The sequence below is a fragment of the Heliconius melpomene genome, chromosome 9, assembly GCF_056956725.1.
Source record: "Heliconius melpomene rosina isolate 202511_hmr_F chromosome 9, ASM5695672v1, whole genome shotgun sequence".
Classification (NCBI taxonomy): Eukaryota; Metazoa; Arthropoda; class Insecta; order Lepidoptera; family Nymphalidae; genus Heliconius; species Heliconius melpomene.
Genome location: NC_140397.1, coordinates 8,893,405 through 8,919,533, shown reverse-complemented (window position 1 = coordinate 8,919,533; position 26,129 = coordinate 8,893,405). Strand labels below are relative to the sequence as shown.

Below are 26,129 nucleotides of genomic sequence, written 5' to 3'. Positions count from 1 at the left end.
TTTGGGTTATGGGTTCAAGTCCGTGTTGAGTTAAACACAAATAATCGTTTGGAATTGACTCTACATCTCAAATTTGCACATAAAGAGTCGAAATTTGAATTTGGACTATCTTTTGTTATTATAATTATAATATTTGAAATTATTTAAAAATAAGTCCTCGACAGTTAAGATAACATAACAGTAATCACAATTGCGAATCAATTTCAGTCGACGGCTGTATTAAGCGACGTATCACAAATCGTTACAAGCAGACATCTCTATACACGTAGTCACAGTTACGACTAAATTGTGGGTAACCGCGGCGTTGAGTTACGTAACTCAACATGCAAAAGTTCGAATTCGGCCGGAAATTATGTTAAATATTCCTTATCTTAAAAAACATTAAGTTACTTGAAGTAACAGAATTATAAGCAGCAGTAGCAGCAGTATAGAGCTTCCAAAGTTCATTCCCCTACATATCTCAGAAACGCGAAATTGCTGCACATAAAACATTCGTGAAAGATTTACGATTATAAAATATCCCCATAATTACATACTATTGATTTATAATTAATACACTATGAAACTAGTAGTTTAAATTAATCAAATGATGAATAACTAATATTAATTTCTGGCGGATTTGCTTATTATTTTCTCCTACCTGGTATATTTCTGCTTTCTTGATTTTCCAGCCGGCCTCTCAAATATTCTCTAGTAGCATAAACCTACAATCATCGTTAATTGTTAAATACAGGGTGGGCCAGAAAGGCGTGCGAATTTCAAAATCAGATTGATCGTGAGAGCGTGTACCAAGCTTGGTTATCGGAAATTTAGTCGCCATGGAGCGTGTTCTGGTTAGAAGTGAAATGCGGCGTTGAGCGCTGTAACGTAATGTCTTAACCTGGTGCTCTCTATCAGAGAGAAATCAATATATGATATATACAAGTACATATGAACACAACACTAGGTGTGGTCCAGAGACGAGCGCATCTCTTAATAAATAAAGCACTCACCTTGGCACGTTGTAATTAAAACAAAACGATATCGAGATAAATATTATTAAATTAAACTCGCACATTACAATTAAGTGCACATCTACTCGTACACGTACAAGTGCCTAATGTTAGTAGCTTTCAGCAGCTTCTCTCGATGCGTCTGAAAAAAAAAAATGTAATTATTGTTAAAACATTTTACAGCTTAAGTTAAAATTGCACCATTTAGTATAACGCTTATATACCTTGTGTCAAAACGAAACGACGTGGTTAAATTAAAGTAAATAATAACTATAACATATAGAACCTACGATCAAAGATCGATGTCCTACGATCTATCACAACGTAGATATCACATGCCCACGACCACACAGGCCTCCAAAAACACCAATGACTTAAGACAATGCTTGCGAACTTCACTCATCAGATCCCAGTTCATTAACAGTGATAATAGAGTGCACTAAAAGTAAACAACAATCAATATTTAGCGTGCAATGTAGTTCTCTTATTTGTAAGTAAACGAGTTCCCCAGCAGGTCCCGCAGGTCCAGCAGGTGAGGCCGCGTGCGGTTTCGACTGTCAATAACAATCCATTCGACAATTCCTCGCTAATTCACCCGGTATCGGGTGTCTGATTGATGTCCGAGTTAACACGCGAGGGCGCACCCAATTATATTCTTAATTAATGTTGTGGTTTCGGGGTTGGGTTACGTGAGCTTCGGTGTTAACGCGCTATTAGCGTCACCTCGTCGCGGCCTGCGGGCTGTCGGCGGCCGGCCTTGGCAGACTGCTCCATTGTTTGAAGTTCACAGAGTAAACGCATTGATGATGACTTCTTTCTTTACCTTTTGATTAACTTTTGATATTATTCAAAAGATCATATTATAAAAAAAACCGTTGTAAGATTGTTATTAAGTCACGATTTGACCCGAATATATTGAAGCGGAACTGTTACCAATGGTATAATTAAGTTCCACTTAAATAACAAAACATCGGGCGATCTCTTCTAATTGCTTAAATATATGCAACTTCTGTCCGTCATCGAGTCGTACTGCTGGATTACCACCTAATTCACTGAACAAAATATTCGTTAAGTTAAGTCGAAACGAAATGTACCTGTCTTATTTACTTGGATGTTGGCATTCATTACACGCTCGCACAATTTCACACAACGTACAAAAGAGTCATCTTATAGGTTTTTAGTAATCGTTACTTATTATAAATAAATTTTCTTGAAATGTGTCTTTATAAAGTTGCGAAAAATAAGTAAATCGACCGCATACTCGCTGCACGGTACCGCCTATAGAGAGTCGACTGGTTTGTCGGTATTTCACAGTTTCAATAGAGGGAATCCTTTGAAATCCTCTTATCTAAGATTGCACCACGTTATCAGAAGCATCGTGGTTTATGCGACACTGAGACACGTCGTTGCCACTCGAGTGGCTCCTACCTCCTACTGCTCATATTTATATGTTTTTATTGTAGTAAGAAACTTTAAAAGGTCCTTAAAAATATATCTAATAACTGAGGCCGTAGTGGCGCAGGGGCAAAAGAATATGACTGTAAACGCGACGGTAGTGGGTTCTATTCCCTATATTTTCACTTCTTCGCTCTGATACCAAGGCGAAAATTGGGAACGGAGTGTCTTAACTCTAGGTTCCCTTCGTCTGCTATATGCGGGAAACAGTGTAAAACTAAAAAAAACGAATAAAAAAAGTTTTTGTACTGTTTTTTACTGATGTAAAACATCTTGCGATAACCAGAAAACCATAACGTCTCAGTGCATTGAGTGTAGATGTCAAATAAGGACTCTTCGTATGACCAATTCAGGAAATCAATTAATTGTAACATTTACGTATATATTTGTACGTACACAGATGTTACCTTCACGACGTACACGTTACACTTAGTGACTAATAAACAAAGAATTATTTTTTTTCGATACAAATTTCAATTTATCGGATTCGAGGAAATGTTTCAGTTTGAAACCCATGAAATAATTCCACAAAAAAACATCGGCTCAAATAATTATTAAGCATTTCGGCGGGAAATCGATTAGTTGTTTTAGTTTCGGCGAACATCGGACTGAGACAGGAGCTAACGGTGCTTTGTGATCGGACGCGTCTTCTGCTTTTTATGATCTACTGACTAGGACTAGACAGGCACAGGTATTGCCGGGGCGAACTAAAATCATGAGTTAGTTAATAAAATCAGTCTCTGCAGCAACACTCTTTATATTTGAGGTGTACCGCCTGTTGGCACAGACGGCCGACAGCAGACGCGGTCTGACCACTGTCCTCTGGAACTATTTTTTGCTGAACTAAATCTTGATATCGCCGTCTAAATTAAATATACATTTTGACAGTTGACGTTCTGATTGTTTTTGTGTTAATTTCTCAATCGAGTGAACACGTAAATGTTAGTACACTCGCTACGAGTCCTCTGTGTTGTTGCTTAATAAAGCTATTGTAATCTTTCCAGTTGACATCACACTCGTGCTCCAATAGCAAAAGTACTCTTAATTCTATGACATTTTTCTTCAATTTTGAATGCTCCGTGCATATAATATACTAAATTTTTTTATACAACGTTTTTTTTTTTCAATTATTTATGTTGTTTGTGTGTTTTCATCAATTTCGAGGGTTCCGTAGCTCAAATGGAAGAAATAGAACCGTTAATGATCACTTTGTTGGCTGTCTGCCTGTCTGCCAACATCTCAGGACCACGTGGTAACTCCAAGCTAAAATTATTATCGCATACTCAAATCCCTTACAGCAAAGCGAATTTAGGTAAAAATTAAACAAATATCTAAGGCATAAGGTGATACAAATATCTTAAGTAAATGCACACCAATATGAATGTAATAAAATGTTATTTACTAAAGTTAATTAGAAAGAAGCTAAGAAGCGGCCCTCGAGAGCTGCTCCCGAGACCGCGCGAGTACCTCGTACTCGTACAGATGTGCTCGTTTACGTTAACTGCCATGATGCAGTGCTTAATTAAATAAAACTATTTCAATAATTAACACCATGTGCTTTCTACTTATAAATTACTGTCGTTTTGACTCTACATTATTCTAATTCTGAAGGAAAAAACATAATAATTTAAAATTAAATATTGTAAAGGTACACTTATTAATTACTCTCTTATTTTTTTATAACTATTCGTTTAAAACTATTTAGTCGGTAGCGTAAAACAAGTAATATTAAACTTATGCAATCCTAATATAATGATCCTAAGAATTGACCCTGATTGAGTAAGATAACTTTAAAAATGTTAGGTTCTGTTTCTGTGGGAACAAACCTATCGTTTCGTACAATAATTGTTTCTGACCCCACTTCGTCGGTAGTGGTAGTGACTCATCTACAGCGATCGTTATTTGCCTTCTGAAACCACTTATCTAGGAGTCGCCGCATCACTTACCCTCTCGAAGTGCTAACGATTACCATCAGATGTTTAGTTTGATAATTGGTTGACATTTGATTTGCTTTTGTACTAGTATCAGATGTGGGGTTGTGCTGAAATATTGATGATGAGAACCAGCACATGTCTCGCGGACTTGTAGACCGTACGAGTTTATGATGCTCAGCTTATTCGGTGACTTCTACAAACCTTTGATTGTGTACAGCGCTCTAAAATGGTCATGAACCACTTATTTTTACCTACCATACTCTTTTAGTAATATATAAAGTTCAGAAAATTTATGTCAGCTTCACGCTGTATCCCGCACAGGCAGCTGGGTAGGCAGAGACACTCCGTGGGGAACGAGGATTATTTATGTATGTCACAAGAATTTATTTGTGTCTATAAGACTTCCGCATTTTAATTGAATATCTATACAGTGATATCTTTGAGAGTAATATAAAAAGAAAAAAAAATCATTTGTCAAATATTAATGAAACATAACAGAACAAAAAGGATTTTGACGTAGTAATGAATACGTCGGTAATCCAGGCGCAGTGTTTTAAAATAACCGTCCGGATTTAGAGCGCCGTACAAAATGGACTTCAGTTTACAGTTCATGTTATTTTATTACGCAATCGCATCTGAGCGAATTCCAAAACAATCTAAGTTTCTCGTCGCTCCACAGTTTATGAGAAGCTTCCTGGAGCGCCGCGCAGAGATCCATGCATGCACTCAGTAACAGGTGTTTGTTTGTCTGTTGCAGCTCGGGCATGCGCGCGCAGTAGGGCGCTGCAGGGCGCAGCGTGACGGCGGGGCGGCGGCCCCCGGCGCGGCGCTCGCGGCCGCTGCGGCTGCTGCTGGCGGCGCTGGCGCTGGCGACGTGCGCCGCCGCGCCCCCCGAGCCGCGGGCGCAGCGCTCCGCCAACTTGTCGCACATCACCGGCACCGGCCGCACCATCCAGATGTTCCTCAAGAACCGCTACCTGCAGCTGCTGCCCGACGGCACCGTCAACGGCACCACCGACGCCGCCAGCGTTTACAGTGAGTACACCACATTGTAATCAGGAAACAAATTGATCGCTCTCAATATAATTGTAACAAACAAACAGCTGCCAGTAACATTGTAGATACCGTGAAGATATCCATTACGCACGGTGTCAATAATCTCGCAACGGTCGTTGCGGCTCTCGTTGCTCTCATTGTTCTCACTGCGCTTACTGCACGCTTCCGGAGACATTGTGGCGACCGCGGGAGCAACCATAATATATGAAGTGAAGTGAGCCGCCAGCAACCACCGATATTTAGTTTGGCAGCCTCTTCTTGTTTATGCAAAAAGCGGTCGTTAAATACACTGTTCCTTAATTAGCTTACGGCTTTAGTGGTTTGGGACATTAAAACTTTAATAGCTTATTATGAATAATTTAATTTCGTATAAAATATAGCAGCGACCGACGCGCGTGACAGGCTTTTGTCTATTTTAATATTTATATAAGAACATAAAACATGAGTCGCGGGAACGTCTACGTGGGAACGCGATTAACATAATTAACATATAAAAAATAGCAAATTCGAACATATGTAAGCTGGAACTAGTTTTTTGCAAATGAGTTCGTTATCTAAAGTGCGAGCAGACGGCGCGCAGACGCGAGGCGCCTTGCTGGTCCTGACAGGGGCCTCTGCAACAACATCGAACTGTAGGTAACAATATGTTCTTATATCAGCATATATTGAATATTTGCAAGACCTCGTCTACGCTAATGCAGTGACACACGCCGCCGACACGACTGATAACGATCACGTCTGATATGACGCCTGGTTCACTGTACGGGATCTGAAATTATAATCTTCATAATTACACGTTAGTTGTTTAACTGTCAAATCGTAATAATGAGTCAATTACGATGTGTATCTCATCGCGCGTCGGGCCTCTGGCCTCGGGCTTCGGGCCTCGCGCTGGAGCCTCGGTGGTCTGATGCGGAGATACCACGACGCTCTTACGAATTCCTGTTGTTGTACTGGTATTGTCTGTTGATGGACACAAAACTTACATTCAAATCAATAAATATAATTAAATCAATGAATGTGTCCAGAGAAATTGTAGTGATAGCGTAAATCATGGCACCATTTTCTGTTAATATACTACATAGTTAGTGGTGAGTTCCTTCGAATTGATGCAAAAAAAAAACAATTTGAAATAATCAAAACTATTTATATATCTGAGGTTCGAAACAAACATTTATATCATTAATTAAAAGATAATAATTATATTCGGAATAGATAAATTTTTAAATGTCAAATTCGGCTAATTTTCTAAGCAAATCGCTCGAGATATGCAAAACGAGGCTGTTGTCCGGTCCGCGTGTTCTACGTCTGCTCCCCGGCTCTACCTCCCGCCACTTTAATAGACGACAACGTTTAAGTAAATAACGACATTAAGATAATATTTCAATTTATCTTAAACTTCTTGGTATTTATTGCAAAATATTATTAAAAACGATGTAAGATAGTATCGAAAATATAGATGTCAACAAGGTGACAGTGAATTAAGGTGGGAATATTGATTTTTCTACGTTTTCATCCAACAAACTTGGAAATTTTATAGAATCCTATTATTCTATATATGAATTTATTTAAGTATTTTAGCTTGCTACTGTATCCTAGATATATTAGGATAGGCTAGAACTGCTCCCTATTCACCGGTGGTGGATCTCAACGCCGCGTTTCATGTTGTTTTTAGGGCAAGGAAATAGCTTATTCCCCCAAATGGAATCGAACCTACAACCGTCGCGCTTACCGATACTGCGACGCGAAGTAATTAAAAAAAATGCATTTAGGAAATACCAAAACAATAAGTGAGATAACCGCGGCGCGGGGGGCGGCGGCGGGGGCGGTGTGGGGGACGGTAGGGGGGGTTATATCAACGACAAAACGTATAAACTCATAAAAACATAATTTTATCGAATGACGTAAAAAACAACGTAAGTGAGTAATTTTTAATTTGAAATGCGTAAAATAAATATTTGACTGGTTCTCGGCCGCTGGTGGTCGCAATATTTGGACCGTTTATTTTGAAAGTGGTGTAAGTCCATTTTTGAGAAAAATGAGCTATCACGTAATTCATGCTTAATTTAATGTAATTTTTTTATATATAACTAGTCCGTGTTTAATTTCTCAAAAAAAAAACCCATATTTTGAACAACTTAAAATCGGTCGGTAAATGAAATTGCATAATCATCGACATACTAACCTTTCATTTTCTCGAAACAAAAGAAAATGGACTTACACCACTTTCAAAATAAACGGTCCATTTATGCGTTTCTTATAATTTATGTATCTCAATTAGGAATCTGGCATTTTCATACACAAATATGCAATAATATAAATATATCTGGTTATAGCATGTTTACTAAGTACCGACGTTGGTTCATAAAAAAAAGTCCTATATATTATTTTAATTAAATAGTATCTATGATTTATGGGCTATGGCTGGCTTTTGTAAGGACCCCCAAAAATACACAGGATAGAGGATAGACAAATAGTAGAGTTGAAATATGTACAGTACATAAAAATATATTATAATAAAGTGTAGAGCTGAGCACAACTGGCAAAAACGGGAAAATATTAAAATTCTTAAATTAAAACTCGCTCCATTTTTTCTCGGAAGTAATTTGATCGATTGAAAAAAGAATGTAATATATAATAGTACATTTATTTTGAACTTTAGTACGAGCGCCGTAGGACGTAGCGGAGTGTTCGTGACGGGCGAGTGCGGGGTGGAGGTGAGTGGAGGAGAGTGGAGTGGAGGGCGGAGGTACGTTTGAGCTGAAGTGAACGCCGCAACGAATTACAATAATTATTAAATTTTCAATTACTCGTTATTTTGCGTATAATACTCATTTGTTTGGGCCCTGACGGCTTTGCGATTTTACGTTTAGTTTGTTCTGGAAAGTAAATACAATAACCCCGATACGATAAAAAGCGACGCAACGTTTGAGGATTCAATTTACACTCGGAGAAATGAATTGTTTATATTTTCTAGCTCTGGAATACGATACAGCGTGGCGTTAAATTCTACCTCTGACCATGCAGTGTCTCTAAATCTAGGGGAAACTGAATGCTATGTGGAGTGTATCCTAAACCAAGCGGCGCCCATAAATCACGTTACGCGCCGTTCTTTTAACAACCGATCGGTTTTTATCTTGGGTTCTTCTAAACAATAAATTAGGGTGACGTTTTCAGTTTCATAATATCAGAACGAGCTCTTATTAAATTTGTCAGTAAATCGAATACAATTACATTCTTAAAAACGCATAAAAATAATAAGATTGCAGCGGGATTTGCCCCTCCCACCTCCTAGGTTTTCAAGTTGGTATAAGCCCACTGACCACAATTTTTTATTTATTTTCAAAATGTATTTTATTGCCTAAGTTTGGAATAACACTTACTGCCCTCCATGTTTACGACCGTCGTACTACATAAATCCCCCGCGACTCGTATCCTCGCGTAATCGTACATCAGCAGCGCGGAGGGCGGAGAGCAGTGGGCAGAACAATACGAGCGCAATATTTTGTTGTTTTCAATATTTTTGGCCTCTACTCCTCGATATATTGACGCATTGTCTCAGATTGCATCTCCAACTAGAAATAGAAAGCTGAGATAGTCGACTTACTCAAACTTATATTTTAAACTTTACCAATCATTTTACAATACCAGCTCTCCGTACATTAACTTTGTGAGACACGCAGATAAATAATGTTTTTAAAGTTTCTTAATCTTAAAAAATCGCTTGCACATTAACATCATAATATTACACGTAACTTTGAAACTAGCGAGTATCTCGTCGAAGGTGCTCCGTCTCACTAGTAGGTAAATTATTCTATAATTGTTTTTATTCAATAATTAATTTAAATTGTTACTTCTTTTTTCAAAATATTTATGTAATGTGTGTATGTGCTTTATGCGCTTGAGAGGAGACCTCTGCCACAATGTTTGTTGTGTCAAATCTGTTTTAGTGATAAAGCACTTACGAGAGCACTTACACTTACGCGTGCACGAGACCGTCCTTGAGGCTCACGTAATAAAATAATTAAATATAGTTCTAACACTTCGAAGACATTCCAAATGATGACCATCAATTTAATAAAAACTTGGGACAACGGTTAATATGATTTGAAAAGTATTTTATGAACAAATGTTTTTTTTTCGGTTGGTTAGATTGGTTAGTCAGAGTGTGGCGTTAGAGAGGGACCTAGTGACTTACCACCGTAAGTAACGGTCACTTAACCCCCAATGACATTCTTTACGTAGATATGTCTACCGCATTTATCACGGGAAGTCTTCTGGGGAACTTAAATACCATCCACACCATCTGCATGCATGGCACCACCACCACCAGGTCGATATGATATGGGTACCTTCAAAAAGGGCGTCTATCTCGACCTTGGCGGCAGACAAGGCACCTGTAGCTCCTCTGGTGTTGCACACGACCCTGTGCAACGGGTGGCGGTGATCACTTACCATCAGGTGGCCCGTGCGGTCGCTTGCTTTCGCTTCACAGAGAATGAGTGAAACAAATGCATTACCTTAAGATTTTGTCTGATTTTGTACAAGTATTCTATACTTATTGAGTAAAGAGTGCAAAGCGATGACAATAGTCAAGTTAGATTTCCGTTGTCCTACTTTTGGCTACTCTGACAAAAACGAAAATGGCGGTTTCTACGAGGAATAGTACGAAAATATATGAAGAATGCCAGCGGCCGTAGCGAGTGCTGAGTGCTGAGACGGAAATATACGCGACCGCCTTGTGTCTAGACTAGAACATTTGCAAATTGTAAATTAGTGTTACTATTGTAATATACAGGTCATTCTCCTGGTAATGTCATTATTCTGGTTTCCTACAGTTTTAACTTTATTTTTCAAATTTTAAATTATAAAATTGCGTGCAGCGTTGGTCCAATTATTTCGCTAAATTGACAATTTTTTATACGCTTAGTGGCAACACTAAAAGCTTAAAAAAGTCTTAGATATTTAGATCATCATAAGTGTGGGACGAACGCAACGATCATTATGAATGATATTTATGGCACTCCATAAAAGAAAATTTAGAAAATTGTTTTCGTGATCTTTTATACTATCTATCTACTATCTTTTGTACTTTTACCATTAGAACATTAATAGACTAGCAACTGAAATATAATAATCACATACATACGTATGATACACACATCGCATCACGGCGTAGTCGGAGAGAACGGAGCGCCAAACGCTACGATAATTAATTTACTATAAAATTTATTTATTCGCTTTTTATATATTACTTTCTTATTTACCTTAACTAATTTATATGTATAAAATATTACTAATAATAAAGTAAATCAGTACCATTTATGATTTATACACACATTTCTATATTTTTTCAAATATGTATTTACAAAATAGTAGTACTATTATCTATACTATTTCATTTAATGATCACACGCCAACCAGCACTAGCATGTCGTAGTTTACTTAAACTTAAGAAAAGTAAATAAATTTTTCTGTTTATTTCAAGACGAGTAGATTTAACTGTACGATACTTCAATTACAATATTTGAATTCATATTACCAGACACAACGACAACCCATCCAACAGTTTAAAATAATTGACTAATATTAAAATTTCTGTTAGGTTATTAATATCTAAATTATCTATGTAAAAGCTTTGGTGTGATGTAGCACTCATTACTCACATTGGGGTTATGTACTGAAAAAGAAAAAATGGATCATTTATAAGATAACCTTATTGTCATCCTCCGCCTGTCAAGACTATTTGTCCCGAGGCTCCTAGAGATGTCAAGAAAATAGAAATTAATATCAAATATTAGATCATAGAAATTTTAGATCTACAGAATTTAAAATACAAACGGTCCGAAGAAAAACCGAAAACTGAGTTTAGTGTAACGAAAGAAACATTATAAACTTATAATTCTAGTTTATTTCTTACAAAACGAGAGCATACGCCCCGGAAAGTTAAATTTATCAACATTTGTAAGTTTTGCTTTCCACTGCCTTACAACAATAAAATTGGTACGGAACCCCCGGTGGGCGTGTCCGACTCGCGCTTGACCGGTTGTGAAAATGAACTTATTAATTTCCACAATAATTAGACAAGTACGTCAGGGACGACGCGCGGACGAGGCGTGGACGAGGCGTGGGCTCGTCCAAGAAGTTGTGACTGTAAAATATATCCTAATTTAATATTAGATACTGGAGCTATAAATTATTTACACTTAGGAACTTAGGGAATACTTAACGTGTGTCGAGTGCTTTATATTGCATCAACAACAAGACAAGCTTCATCACTTCCTTAATTAGAACGAAACTTGTGTGATTCAACCTAATGAACATTGAAGCATAGACCTGCGCGAGGATGTGGCGAGACAGAGGCTATTTGTGATAGACAGAGGAACACACAGGCGTTTGTTTTTTGCGTAAGTTAATTGATTTTCTTCTTCTCATTACAATATCCTATTAAAGATATTTTAAGCTTCTAGATAAATTAGTTGAAATATCAACTGATTAGTTAAACCATATTTATGTAACTATAATATCAATGAGTTAAAATTGCATTCAAGAAATTTTATAAAATTGACTAGACAGCTAAAATGATCAAATTATACTTAGAGCAAGTGTTGTTGTTGTCAATAAGAGGCCCTAATGGTAAGCAGATTTGAGCAGTTTATGTCTCTTTATGATAGTTTAGGGTTTGATCCCTTAAGCAGGAACAGAGCTAGACGTGTTCAGGAAGTTGTCACCTACATACATACAATATAAAAGATTTTTAAAAGTTCGCAAATTAAGAAGCAAACTGATATTTCGCAAAATGTCCTTTCCTACCCTACATGATGTAAGACATTCATAATACTCGCAACAAGATAAGAAAAAAAGAGAGATAACATTCAGCGAGGCGTCCGCACCAAGTGACGATCGATGCACGAAAATAAAACAAGCCCCTAAGCCTGTGATCTCCGCTGGAGTGATGGAAGGACCGCAAAAAACCTAATTAGACAATGATGGCGAGTGAGGAAAACAATAAATTTCCTCGTCGGATTCATCGCGCCCGCTTTATATAGACATTAGCTCTGGCGTGGACCTGCGAGCGGCGGGCTGCGGGCTGCGGGCGGCGGGCGGCGGACTGCCTCCATTGATGAAACGTTTATTGATGGCTTTTGGACTTAAATCTATCGATCGACTTGTATATTTTAACTCACTGAGTTTTAATTGAGGTTGACTTTGACAATTATATGTAATTTTTTTAACCAACTTGGATTTGATTCCATTCTTCTAGACTTCTAAAGCATCATCTATTAAAAAGTATAAAATCATTTTTCTATAAAGAAGAATATTTTTTTATTTTAGTTTCAAGCTGTATCCCGTATATACTCGTATAGCAAGGTAGGCAGAAGAAGCCTAGTGTTAAGAAATTCCGTTTCCAATTTTCAGTTCAATTTTCAGACTGCCGCCGAATGACAATCGAATTGAACGATTGAAACGATTGAATTGTAGTTTTTCTACACACAATTAGGTCGAAGGAAATGTCACAGCGTCTCGCGCTCGTCACCGTCACCACAGCGCACCAGTCCGCACCAGCGCGGCGAGTGTCGCAGACGAACAGAGAGACAGTTTCGTCGTGACCAGTGTATAAATACTCCTCGAGAGTAGTTTGCGAGAGTGAAAAAAGAACAATTCATTATGTAATAGCCAGCTAAGATCTATATTTGGAGGACTGAGGCAGCTTCAACAACACTGAGATTAGGGATAAAGAAGTAATTGTATTGTAGGTAGGTTATTTTAGTTTGTAAATACATAATGATGTGCCTACATGAACTTAGGAAAATTTCCAAAGTTTCTAAAATAAAATAAAAACTGAAAATCTGTACACTATCTTTACACAAAATATTAACCGCTCGTTAACGACTTGCGCTAAACTAAATATAAATAAACCGACAAATTAATTCCACGTGTCCGAACAGAACGTTAACCGCGAGGAGGCCGGGGGAGGTTGAGGGAGGCTGAGGGAGGGAACCTCTCGATCGCAATTAGTCGTAACTGGTAAGTACGTCGAGTGTAAGAATGCTGTAATTGTTTAAAAATGCCTAAACGACTCGCGCCGAATGTGGTCACCGCGCGTCCTGCCCGCCTGCCTGCGTCGCCCGTGGCCCGCACTGACACTACTGACGGTACTGACGGTACTGACGGACGACGGTAAAGAACAGACTGGAGATGTGGTACTTTATTGATGTATATGTATAAAGATAAAAAATACTTTAGATTTTTATCAATATCATTGATAAACTTACGATAGTGAAACTCTTTATAAATAAAGCAAACAATTAAATGTAAAATTAATTGAACAGAAATTCCCAGATAAAAATAAAAAAAGATTTAAAAATAAACTACGTAGGTACCTTCATTATTTAAAGTGCTTGGATATTTTCATTAGTACGAATTTCATAATGCAACAAAATAATATATAAATCAAATTACGAAAGAGGCCATTACAACTATAAGAAATTCAATTTATGAATAAATAGGTAATTTTGACATTGACGTGATAGCGGGCCCCCTGACGTGATAGGGGGTGACAGACAAGTAATGAAGTAAATGAAATGCAGGAACTATTTATCAGCAGTGACATATTGCAACGTGTCGAGCGCGCGACGTGCCCCACATACGATTGTTTACAGCGCGGACACTACGTACGAGTATTAGTACCTAATTGACATTTAATATTATCTGAATTTAGGTCCTTATTTATAACACAGTTGAATATGGAATTAATTTTAATAGGAATATTTTCATTTTAGTATATTCTTCAAAACAACTAATTAAAATCGCTGGAATTTCTACAAAGTTTTTATAGAATGGAGAATAAGATTATAATAAATCTTACACAAACAAATTCAAGAGCATGAAGTGGACGTCTCCGCCAACTCAAGAGTGGACGAGTGTTTGCCGAGTATCAAATACCATGACACGTACGGTAAATTACACTTATAAATAATATAAGTATTCTTAATGGACTCTTACAAGGTTTTAATTTTTCTCTTTTCTTTTGGAATATTACTATTTCCTGTTAGTTTCCTTTAACAATAAGTGTAGTAGATTTATCAGAAAGGTTTATTTGCCAAGTTCGCGACATCCTGCTGCCCCGACATCGTTGACCCAGTACTGATGCAGTATCGGGTTCGAGTAATTATTGGCAGTCGCTGGATATCAGATGTAACGACACACGAGCACGTCTGCTCTGATTGGATCCCTCCTTTGGCGCACTTTCATTATTTTTAATTTAGTTTTGATGAACTGTAGCTCAGATTACGGTCGTTAAACGATAACTTACGAAGTTACTCGTACGACGATTACTTTCCATACGATGGAAACGGCAGTAGAAATAATGTATTTTCATTGCAGATCATATTTTAATTGTTAAAAGTACTAGATTTTCCAAAAAAAAACATTTAAATCTTACCTCAAAATATCTGATACGCCTATCAGATATATTTAGGCTTTTATAATTTTCGTATCCATAAAACATATATTAACGACGCGATGGGTAAACTGCAACTATATGTAAATAAATAAAATTTGCAGATACGATAGCTTGTGAGTAAAAATATATCAATTGCATTTATTTGCATCTTTACCGCTGCCTGTTCAGTTCTGAATCGTTCGTAAGTGTGGAGGGTGTCGAGGGTCACCTTGAGCTGCTTAGTGCGAAGTGCCACATCACGCTTCCTTATTACCAGACATAAGTTACACCGCTAAGGGTTTGCTGGCCGATCTTGTGAGGTGGCTTTTCAATTATTAGTTGATCTATTGTTATGTTTTATATAAAGTGCAAAAGTACTTACATAATTATATGTTCACATTCTAAAATTTAGCTAATTCATATCAGAAACATAATAAACTGAATTTGTAAAGAAACAAACTGATGTAATATTTAAAACTTTGAAGAAATTAGATCTCAATATATTGGCCACATTACCTGACGGCGGCACTTTTGGCGACATCCTACATCTTTACGTCGAACATAAAGATGCACTTTGTTATCTAATTTCAAATACATATTTATATTCTCTAAAACAATTATTGCTCATAAATACAAAACAATTATTATTTTTTTTTTTTAACTTTTTTTAATGATTATTTTATATGGTTAAAAAGGAACAGGTTGACTTAATATTAGGCTAACTCATCCTGTTCCTTCATATCCTATATCTGTATTTAATATAAATAATAAAAAGCAAAATAAAAGGCGTAGCTCATATTGTATCAAACGAACTCTCAATTTAACTCAATCTATTAAACAACAATTAATACAATATGTGGTATACGAGCGTCCGTCCGTCCGTCCGCGCCGGAGTACGGGCCGGAGGTCACATATTTTCGCTTATTTTTAAAACTTCTGTTTTCAACTCATTGCGGGTAAATTCCTAATGAAATGAATGAAATAATCCTGATCGATTTATAGATGTTGCCATTTTACTTTGTTACGTAGAACTGCCGTCGTGTTCATAAGACAACTTGGCAATTGGCTCTCATATACGTTTTCAGTTCTTTTGGCAGATACTTTTATTTAAAATTTTATAATTACTGGGATCCTCACGTGAACTACACAACTATTTATTTCCTAATTTGAACTACTGCCGTCCTAATAACGATTCTGACATTCTAGTGAAGGCATTCAGTCCACACTTGATCTGAATTCTGTGCGGGCATGTATTGAATATTTCGGGTATCACAACATCATGATAACATTTTTTTTATTTTTATGAATATTTAGCTCATCTAAAAGATTTGATTGTTGGATTAAAATGTTTAGTTCAGTCTAGCTTTCTGAAGAAGGCGTTCTGAGGATATCAAAGGTTTAAATTATTTAAGAGTTGACGCAACATGCCAAAAACATAAAAAATTGCAATCGTATTAAAAAAATATATGTAATTAATTAAGTTAAATTATTCTTTTGCAAATTTTCGGTTCTACTTATAAGTTAATCTTTGCAGCTTTTTACCACAGGTACAGTGCAGCAGCAGGTGTGCCTGCACTGATCACACACTGGTTAGTGTTCACTCCTGGACATCCTGTACCAGATTGCTTCACGAGTAATCGAACCCATTACTACTGACATGTTTATGATATCAGACTCGTGAAGACAAGTTTTAAAGAAATGTAACGCAAACTATACAGAGATTCCGCTTGTTTCTGGTTAGTTTGATTGCAAGATCTATAATGAACATAAATAATTTTGTCGGACGCAATCTGTAACCTATTAAGCCTCATATGAAATATAGGAGCAGTTCAAATTGTACACCACGAGGCATTGCCATGTCGAATGTAAGGCGAAGGCTGAGAGACAGGTAAAAAGGAGCTCCACAATCAGGATCTATTTTTACGTCAAAGTCCTACTATATACGGTATAGTCACATACATCACGGTAACGAATGCGACGTGGGTGGGTTAGGGAATGCACATTAAACTATAATATGATTAATATCACTTAATATTTCGTTTTGTATTTTCGTACTTATACTAAACTTTATGCATCTCTCACATAGTAAGCAATCTAGTGTTAAGGCACTCCGGTCTCCGCCTACTTCTTTAATCTTACCTTATATATGACACTGATGTTCTTTAAAGACCTAAATAGAATTAAACTCCGACAAATTTATGCTACTTTAAATATATTTAAAATTTCAACGACTTCGTCCCCACATAGTGTTGAGAGTGTTGACGTTGACGCATCGCTCCTTCAGTTCCAACAAATTATTCTAAATTTGGTGTTTTAATCGCGTCAATATTCCCACGACCGCTGTAACGTGATCGCGGCCGCTCCGGCTGGCACATAAATAGTGAAACTCTTCGCTTCATTAATATCTTTGATGATAATCAGGACAGTCAATAGCTTACAGATAAACTTAGTTTTATAAGCTCTATAGTTTATGAAAACGTTTCATTTTGTCACTATTTTTGTTTAAAGTCTAGTAACTGTTTTTAACTGTTGTGAAGGCAAGACGATCTTCTATTATTTGAGTGAATGTAAAGAAAATTTAAATGTGATTTTAATATTTAGTTAGCCGCTGTCTGTAGCCGCCCTGCTGCGTGCTGCGTGCGGGATACAGCGGGAAGCTGATTGTTTTTATAACTATAACTTTATTGAATTCATTGAATTCATTGAAAATGTAACGTCACACCATTCTCATCTTGTCTTCTCATCTTTAAATCTAAAACTCACTAAACATCAACACGCTAAGCAATAAAATAAGCACACAAATATGTAACTAGAGTAGACCTTACATTAATGACCTTCCATGAAGACAGATTATGCTTTTAAATATAATAATGAGGCTATCAAAGCTCAATTACAGAGAAAGCTCAAACCCCAAGTCTGTGAAATATTCAGGAACATAATACTAACGATCGATGTGAAAGGAGCTTTATAGTCAATAAATAAACTTAGTTTCTCAATCGAGCCTCTTTGTAGCCTTCATCGAGTCCATGAAGTACGGGCGCTGCTATCCGATTTGCAGCGCAGAGGCGTCTCCTCCGAGATATGATTTACGTTGGCTTTGATTATCCTTGTATATTATTAATATCAAATGCTTCTGTAATATTTTATTTTTAGACATTTATATAAAGTCATTTAATTTTATATATTTCCTACGCATAATATTATTTTTTATATGTATTCCACATAGCAGGGTAGCCCCGCCAAGCCGCCGAACTCGCTTTGGGTTAAGCTGCTTACAGGCGTTTAAAATTAATGAAAAAATGTTCTATATATTTCTACAACTGAATTTTTAATCGAAGACCGTCGTAAAGCCTTGTCAAGGAATTTATTAAGTAAATATGCTCTATATACATAGTCATTGTAATAAAGATCTACTACACGACCAAAACATCGCTCAAAGAGGTTTAACATTCAAATAGGCTACAATGACAATAAAGTAAACATAGTTCCTTCAATAAATCATGAGGCTCCTTAAATGGGGATATTTATTTTATTTATGGAGGTTATAAAAAAACTAATTGAATCGTCCGTCGGTGCGCGTGCGCAGCGTCTGCCTCGGTGCGTGACAGTTGACGACTTCATCTCCATCTTCTGAACAAATGTACACTACAATGCTATTTTGGTTTGAAGCCAATTATACTGATATTGCTTGCTTTTGAAACTTTATATATTTTTTTTAAGAACTGAGTAAAATATTATTGTTCTAATTTAATGAATTTCATTTTATGTCAAACGAAGCGGCCGACACATGAATTGTTTTTATTAGTGTTTAAGTGTGTGTTTATGTATATTTTATAAAGAGAAGAAAAAGATCTAGAGAGAGAGATGATATTTCGTTTACTTTAAACAATAAAATATTTTGTCGAACAGCCGAATAGGAAGCCGCGCCGCATCAACGGGACTGGCCTGTAGAGCAGCGAGCAGCGCGGGTGACAGTGACAGTGGCTAGGTATTGTTTCGGTGAAAGCGCTTCTTTGTTATATTTTTCCAATCGATTTCCTGTTTCAATCGAAACTCGACGAATGATGTCCTTCTTTTTACATTCCTGCCTACGTCCAGTAGGGTGTCTCATATACCACTGTCCACGTGATACTAAGTACGTATCTAAGAAATATTTGACATTCGGTTAAATTCAATTCGTTATATTCATAAATTGAGGAATCGGACACCCTAGTGACGTATCCCGTAGGTTTTTGGACCTTTTTCTTACAATGTGAGAGACGCAAGAATATCGAAAAGAAATGTGTTATTTGACAAGCGCTGTTTGTGGACAATCAACAGACGATTCAATAAACCAGTCAATAATAAATAAAAGATAATTCATATATAATTTTCGCAGTTCTCCGTTATCAAAGACGACGAATATTTATCCGTGTGTCACGAAAACGCAAAGTTTAATAATTTTAAATCCACCAAAGATGTATCTCACGTGAACTTCTACTTAGGATATTGTCATTTGCATAAGCTGCAATATTACAGATTATTTTGGATCTTAGTCGTGAATGAAATCATTCAAATCTCCAAACTAAATTGTCTGTCTGTTTGCGAATAATTTTGGCAGATTTACATACAGCACGGGCACGGTGGCGGGCGTATGGTAATTTTATCAAGATGATGATGTCAGAACAAGTTCGAGAGCCTCAAGAGTTACTCCTCATTTTAAATACAAGAAGATGAAGATAGTTTTGTTCTCTTTATTACAGGTTGGATTATTTTTCAAGCGAATAATATCGCCAATTTATTACCCAAATGGGATATTGTAATAGGGCTGTTACTCTTGGTTTTTTCTAACATAATAAGATTGCCTCTTACATAACCACTCTCTGTCATCCACCCTTCCGCTATAATAAAAACTAATTATCACAAACTAAAATCACGTTTTATCAAAATGAGTTTTTGTGCCGTTAGATTACATCGTCATCGTCGTCGCAATTTTGTCGAAAATGACAAAAAGTGCACCATCACGACTTATTTCCCCTATCTTACGAGTGTTACCTCAACAGGATCTGATACCCGTCGTCCTTATCTGATGGTTATTTAATAGCAAACAGGAAGTGACAAACTATAACCCTGACTCGCGACTTCGATTATTGCAAGTCATCAATCATTTATATATTTATTGAATAGGCGTAGAGTAATTTACTTTGTTGTAATTTGTATAGTTAAAACTAATTTACAACGCGCAAATCTCTCAATTAGTTCTCTTTGTTTACCTAACTAATCTCTATTACTACTACTAATCTCTATTTTAAATTTTATTATCACGTACTAAGGAAATAAAAAGGAAAGATAATTATGTTCCTTAATCTACATTATTAATATTTTAATTCCTACTTAGCATTATAAGCTGTTAAAACAGGAATAACATTATTAATTTCTGTATATTCAAAGTAAAGTCGGGGCTGACAATGTAGAGTTGTTTTTGTTAGATAATATGTTCTGTTTGGTGTCAAGGCAGCCTCTCTCCTCACTCCTCACTCCTCAGTGCTGTTTATCTCATTATACTATACTCGTACTGCAGTAGGACATTTTCTTTAGTTTATGGTATAATAATAAGTAATTAGCCTCACTTTGAAATTAAGTAATGCTTACTTGAGACTTTATTGTAAATTAACTTATCGACGTCACCGTGATATTATTAAGTAATTATTTTTATAAAATGTTTAAATGTAGCTAATATGTTTTTATTATATTTAACAGGCACAAAAAGTAGACTTTAAGATGTTGCTAACGTTCAAACACTAAGAAAGCTGAAGCAAGCCGGGCGGCGCGACACGTATTCGCTGTAAAAAGTAAATTAGTCGATAGAAATCGCCGCAACCGGTCGCGCATTCGTTAGTTCGTTAGCAGATCATTAGTTGTTGTTTAAAATTTCAAATTGTTGGAAATCTCTTGCAATTAGAGACAGGAAAAAATGCACTTATTTCATTAAATTGCATCTTAAGTCTAACGTCTATGCTTCACTGCGTATCCTTCTCTTCCTGCTTCGAGTGACCTGAATAGCACATTACATGAACATGATAAACAACTAATTATTTATATCTAAAGTAGTTTTTACCAGCGGCTTCGCCTGCGCAGGAGCTGCCGGTGTGTGTTTCAGTTCGAACTCGTCTTTCGACAAGCTCACTACGCTAACATCTAAACTTTGAAATCACACGTTACAGTGTTCTGTCGAAGTTAAGTTACACCTATTATAGATGAAGATTATTTGAACTTCAACTTATATTTGTTTTCCTATATACTAGTATGGTAATATGTGAAGTAATAAACTAGCGACTACCTCATATAGTGTGGGTTCGTCTATTATGTCATCAGTACTAATATAAACCGGAACCGCTAATGAGAGTCCATCAGCTATTATTTCACATTCGACGTTTTTATCGACCAATTATATTTGTATGAGCCATACATTTGTAAAGGCATTTAAATACGTGTCTAATTATTAATGATTTATATTTCACTGATAAGGACTGTATGGTCACCGTCATTTGTACGATATCGTACTTTACTGATTTAAGCGATGTGGTTTTATTGTTTTAAGCTGTTATCAAATATTAAAGATTTATGTGATTTGCGAATCGCATTTAATAAATGCTATGACGTGATGAGGAGTGTTGGACATAAATCCGTTTGAGAGAAATAAGCTAAAATGAAATATGTATATTCTCCTATTTTCCTTAATCTTTCGTTGCGCTACGACGATCTCTTGAAGCCCTAAAGGCCTCTTAAATTTCATAAAAATGACAGGATTCGTGGCAACGAAACTTAGTTCTTTACACGCGCCATACAAACTACGTTATAATTACACTGAAGGGACTTTATTAATTTCCTTACGTTGTTGGAATTAATATAAAGTAAGTATCATGTTGCCATACCGCATTACATACTCGTATGTGAAAGTCCGTCTGTTTGTTCCGCTTTCCCGTGAGGTCGATAGTGCCTCACCCGTCATGTGTCATGTTGACAGGATAGGGGATACGTTTCCAGGGCCGGTAGCGGTTTGTTCCTTAGGTTGTAGTGTTTGTGTACACATCAATAATTTAGTCCAGTGTAATTCACCTCCATGTTGAGGAAGTAATGTGATGCTTGCAGATCAGCGTCGACGCGGTATTTAGAACATTTTAATTGTTTCAACTACAACGCTGGCTCTTAACAAATTCCTAGAAGTTCTCAAACACTAGTAAAAGAGAAGAGTATTACATTTCGAGTGACATCATGTTCATTATGTCAGCTATTAAGGTTGTTTACTTGTACTTAGCCAATGTTAATGTTGCTTCTGGTTTGACTTCGACTCCAAAATCATTATAGCAAAGACTATGAAAATGTATTACAAGGAATTTAAGCAAAAACTTATTTACAACATTCTAATTGCTATGACGTAAGTTTCACTAGAATGTGTACATAAACGGAAAATTAATAACTCGACTTCTGAAATGTATTATTTTATAAACTACGAGGTCCATATTGCCACACTATTATACCATACTTGCAGACAAAAAACATGTTTATACGTTTCTTTTAAATTATTACGCAAGTCAAAGATCATTTGGGACGCATCTAGCCAAGTCCAAACACATGTTGAGACCACGTGGTGTGCGAAATCCGCCAAAACTGTGTTACTGATATCCGTTATCAGTCTACTGTTATCAGTCGACGCTTGGGTGGTCACGGGACACGTGCCAAAATCAATCTTATTAGAAAGAAATAAAACATAAAATTCATTAAATCATTTCACTTAAGGAGACCGGTGCAAAAGGTGTGAATGACTTGGTGTGAAATGTCAATTGTTTTATCATTTTTAACGTTAACGTCACTTACGTTTCATTGTAAGTGATACTGAAATATTGGACAATATCTAATTTGTATATTTTGTTTTTAAATAACAGTATTTTTTAAAATTTCTTTACCAACGACGTTTAAGGACATGTATCTAACTAATAATCGAATAAACGATTGTGATTACCTTTTAGTTCTCCTCAAGGAAATTCCGGATATTGATTGTCGATTGTTACCTTAATTACTTACTTAAATATATGAACTTTTTAAAATTTAGTAGGTACGCATTCTGTCATCATAGCGTCAATATTACCTATAGTGCCAAATATGGCGTCAACACTTCTCTTGTACATTTGTAGTTGTACGAGCAACTTGTACCTCTTTGTAGTTCTGTTCGGTAATATTTATGATGGTGGCCCGCTTTGGACTGTTACTTATGCCTGTTTTGAAATATTACATAGTTTACCGCTATGAGTAGTTTGTCAAGTTTGAAATGGAATCCTCGTTGTACCTTTACGCTGTATCCGGCTCGTAGCAGTGTAGGCAGAGACTACCTGGGAACCTATTAAGATACTCCGTTCCCCTCAACACTGTGCTTGCCTCGCACTTGTGCACTTTGCCTCGTTGCCGGAGCCCCACGTAGCGCCACGATAGGCTTCAATTTAATTGTTATTTTAATAGAATTGCTAAGAAAATAGGTAATAAGATCCAATTTCAAGTTAGGACACATTGGATACACTTTGGTAAATAATACCAATTCGTACTTAGTTATGTTACGTTAGTTACGTTACTTAAGAAGCAAATAAGAGATAAGCAAAATATAAGAAGTAACTTAAACTTAAACTTTCCTTCCATTTTCATTGAACATATAATCACTTAACGTATTATATATAATGTATTGGAAACCCTTTCAACCGCGTTACGTGGTTTTAGCTAGAAACGTTTTTATGTCAATTATAACAAAATTCAAGTAAGTCACAATCTTTCACTTCTTTAAGAAGTGACCAGATAAGTCTGGTCTTACCTGGTTGCAACTAACTGTTACTTAATCAAGATTTCGGGGAAATTGACTTTCTTTCGTAAATTTAATAACTTGGCCGGCGCGGGCCTCGCACCTCGCACCTCGCATCGATCACGGCGACGCGCATCCATCACGCTATCTCGGTAGATTATATCTGCTGACGTCTTAACCTATTTTCACTTTTATATTTTTGATACACATTTTAATTTTAGTTTGAAATATTATGACTACAATGGAATTTTAAATTAACGTTTTCGTTTTTTCGTTTTTCGATTGAGCAGTATGCTGTTGGCCATATCGGCCTCTACAGCGTCACCGGACTTGGGGAGGCCGAGCTAGACGAGCTCTGACCTTGGCATGGCTACCGTGGAAGGTACCAACAAAAGAGAACACAGTGGCGCAAGGGCGTCTCCTTTGAGACTCGGACCGCGACTTGCGAACACCGTTCGTAGTGGGGGGCTTTGCATTTTAAATTAAATACTCGTAGTTTATTTAAATCGATATATTGATCGTTGCATCAGTATCGTTGTTACTGAGGTTCCCATCATCCAAGTAATGTAAAGTAATCTCCACAAACACCTAAGTGCCAGCAGGGACTACGTGTCCGCGTGTCAGTTGTGGCTTGAATAGGACCTCCGGGACGCGCATCCTGGTACTGTCGAGCAAGTTCCATGTTCCTATTATATATTTTACTTCACAGTTTAGCTGGAATACTAAGATGGTTTTCCGAGTTAGGAGAGTAGTCGCATTTGAGACGTGTCAATGAGATAGTTGATCTTTTGTATATAATACACTACTACTATAATACACAATATAAGCTCAGGCGGAATATGGACTTAAAGAGTTTAGCGTTCTCTGCTTCTCTACCATATGCGTGATAAAGCGCGAACTTACAAAACAAGACAACGTTTTCAACAAGACAATAAAATCTTGGCCTAACTTCATAGATAATTCAATTTAAATTTATCTAAAACAATTGTTAAGAGCTAAGATTATTTATCTCGATTAAACAAGTTATTACTTTGCAGATAAAGTTCCTAAGTACTCTAAGCTAAGCCAATTAAACTTTTCAATACCGGGATTTAGAGGCAAAGGCTAATATTTCTGAAACAAAATTGTTACGTAAAAATATGTATAGGTACCTATAAGTTTTAATTAAGACATTTTAAGAAGTTACAAAATATGCAAAATTAAACAAAAAATTATAAATAATACCATCAGTCCACCAGAAATATGCTGCTATGACACACATGGAGATCAACCGAGATTTTTAGCATATATAAAGTTCTGTTTTAATACTTTTGTTGTTGTTAAGTAGAATTTCCAAATAAGTTCATATCAACTTATCAAATACGACGCCATCCTACAAATATCCATCTAGTATTAATGGAAACTTTTCAAATAGTATTTACTTAAATAGTACTTAAGTAAGTGAGAACCGCAGTCAGTGACGCAACACTACGTGGGCGCCGCGCGTTCCTTCGTCTATGAATGAACGCAACAAGTGGACAGAAAGTGATCTAAGCTTATATTTCAATTCTGCCCACACGGCGTCGTTCTCTGTAATAATCCCGATAACTTTAGCGGTAATTGCTGATAAACGCCGGTACTGAAGTAATCGTATATCAATTGTGCCAATTAATTAATTTGGAGTCGGACTTGTCGGACCTGGAAGGGCGCTGTTCGCGTTATCGTGTCTGAAATCAGAAATTACAAGCTTTAGCATTTTAGAAAGTCGTTAATTGATTCGGAATTACTTAACTCTGTTTACATTTGCTTAAATTAATTGAGAAAAGTTTTTAAGCAACAAATGTATTAATTTTGAATAATAATATCCAAATTTGTGCTTGGATGTGCTTTATGACCTAAAATATTTCAAAAGTAGTTTAAAGAGATCCTTAAAAAAAGTTATTGTAAGAAAAAAGGAGCTTGATTTGTACATGAATAGTTGTTAACCAAAGACAATAGGATAGTAAATCAAATCTTTTAATGCGAGCGTATTGTCGCTCTTTCATCGTTGACTGGTGAAACCTTAAATAATGAACTCAACTAACAAAATAAAAGTAAAAGCTCAAATTATTAAGTGTAAAGCTCGAGCGCCTCTGACTTGTGTGTAGCGCGAGCGTGGGCGTGGGCGTGGGCGCGACGCTGACAGCCGGTAGCGGGTACATTACAAACGAGCTGTAACGCCATCACATCTAAATTAATATCATTATTTATCATTTGCATCTTTCTATTAAATAAACTGTCATCAATATTATTTAAGATATGAGCAATCAATTTCTTTGGTAGAGTTGTGATGAATTATTTTATAGGAAGCTTTCATTGGTCATCAACTTCGTTATTATATTATGAAAGTGCGTCGTCACCGTAGTAGTACAGCCGCATGGGCAATGTCAAGCACTTGTCTA

The 26,129-nt window shown here is 36.5% G+C and overlaps 1 protein-coding gene across 2 annotated transcripts in view; it reads left to right on the top strand.

Moving 5' to 3' along the window:
- The first annotated feature begins 5,280 nt into the window (after positions 1-5,280).
- bnl (fibroblast growth factor branchless) overlaps positions 5,281-26,129 on the top strand; it is a 111,162-nt gene continuing 90,313 nt past the window's right edge. For both annotated transcript variants that reach the window (XM_085189994.1, XM_085189993.1), the window contains exon 1: positions 5,281-5,416. In XM_085189994.1, the coding sequence (XP_085046120.1) occupies positions 5,338-5,416 (79 nt within the window). In that variant the 5' untranslated portion in view covers positions 5,281-5,337. The remainder of the gene's footprint in view (positions 5,417-26,129) is intronic.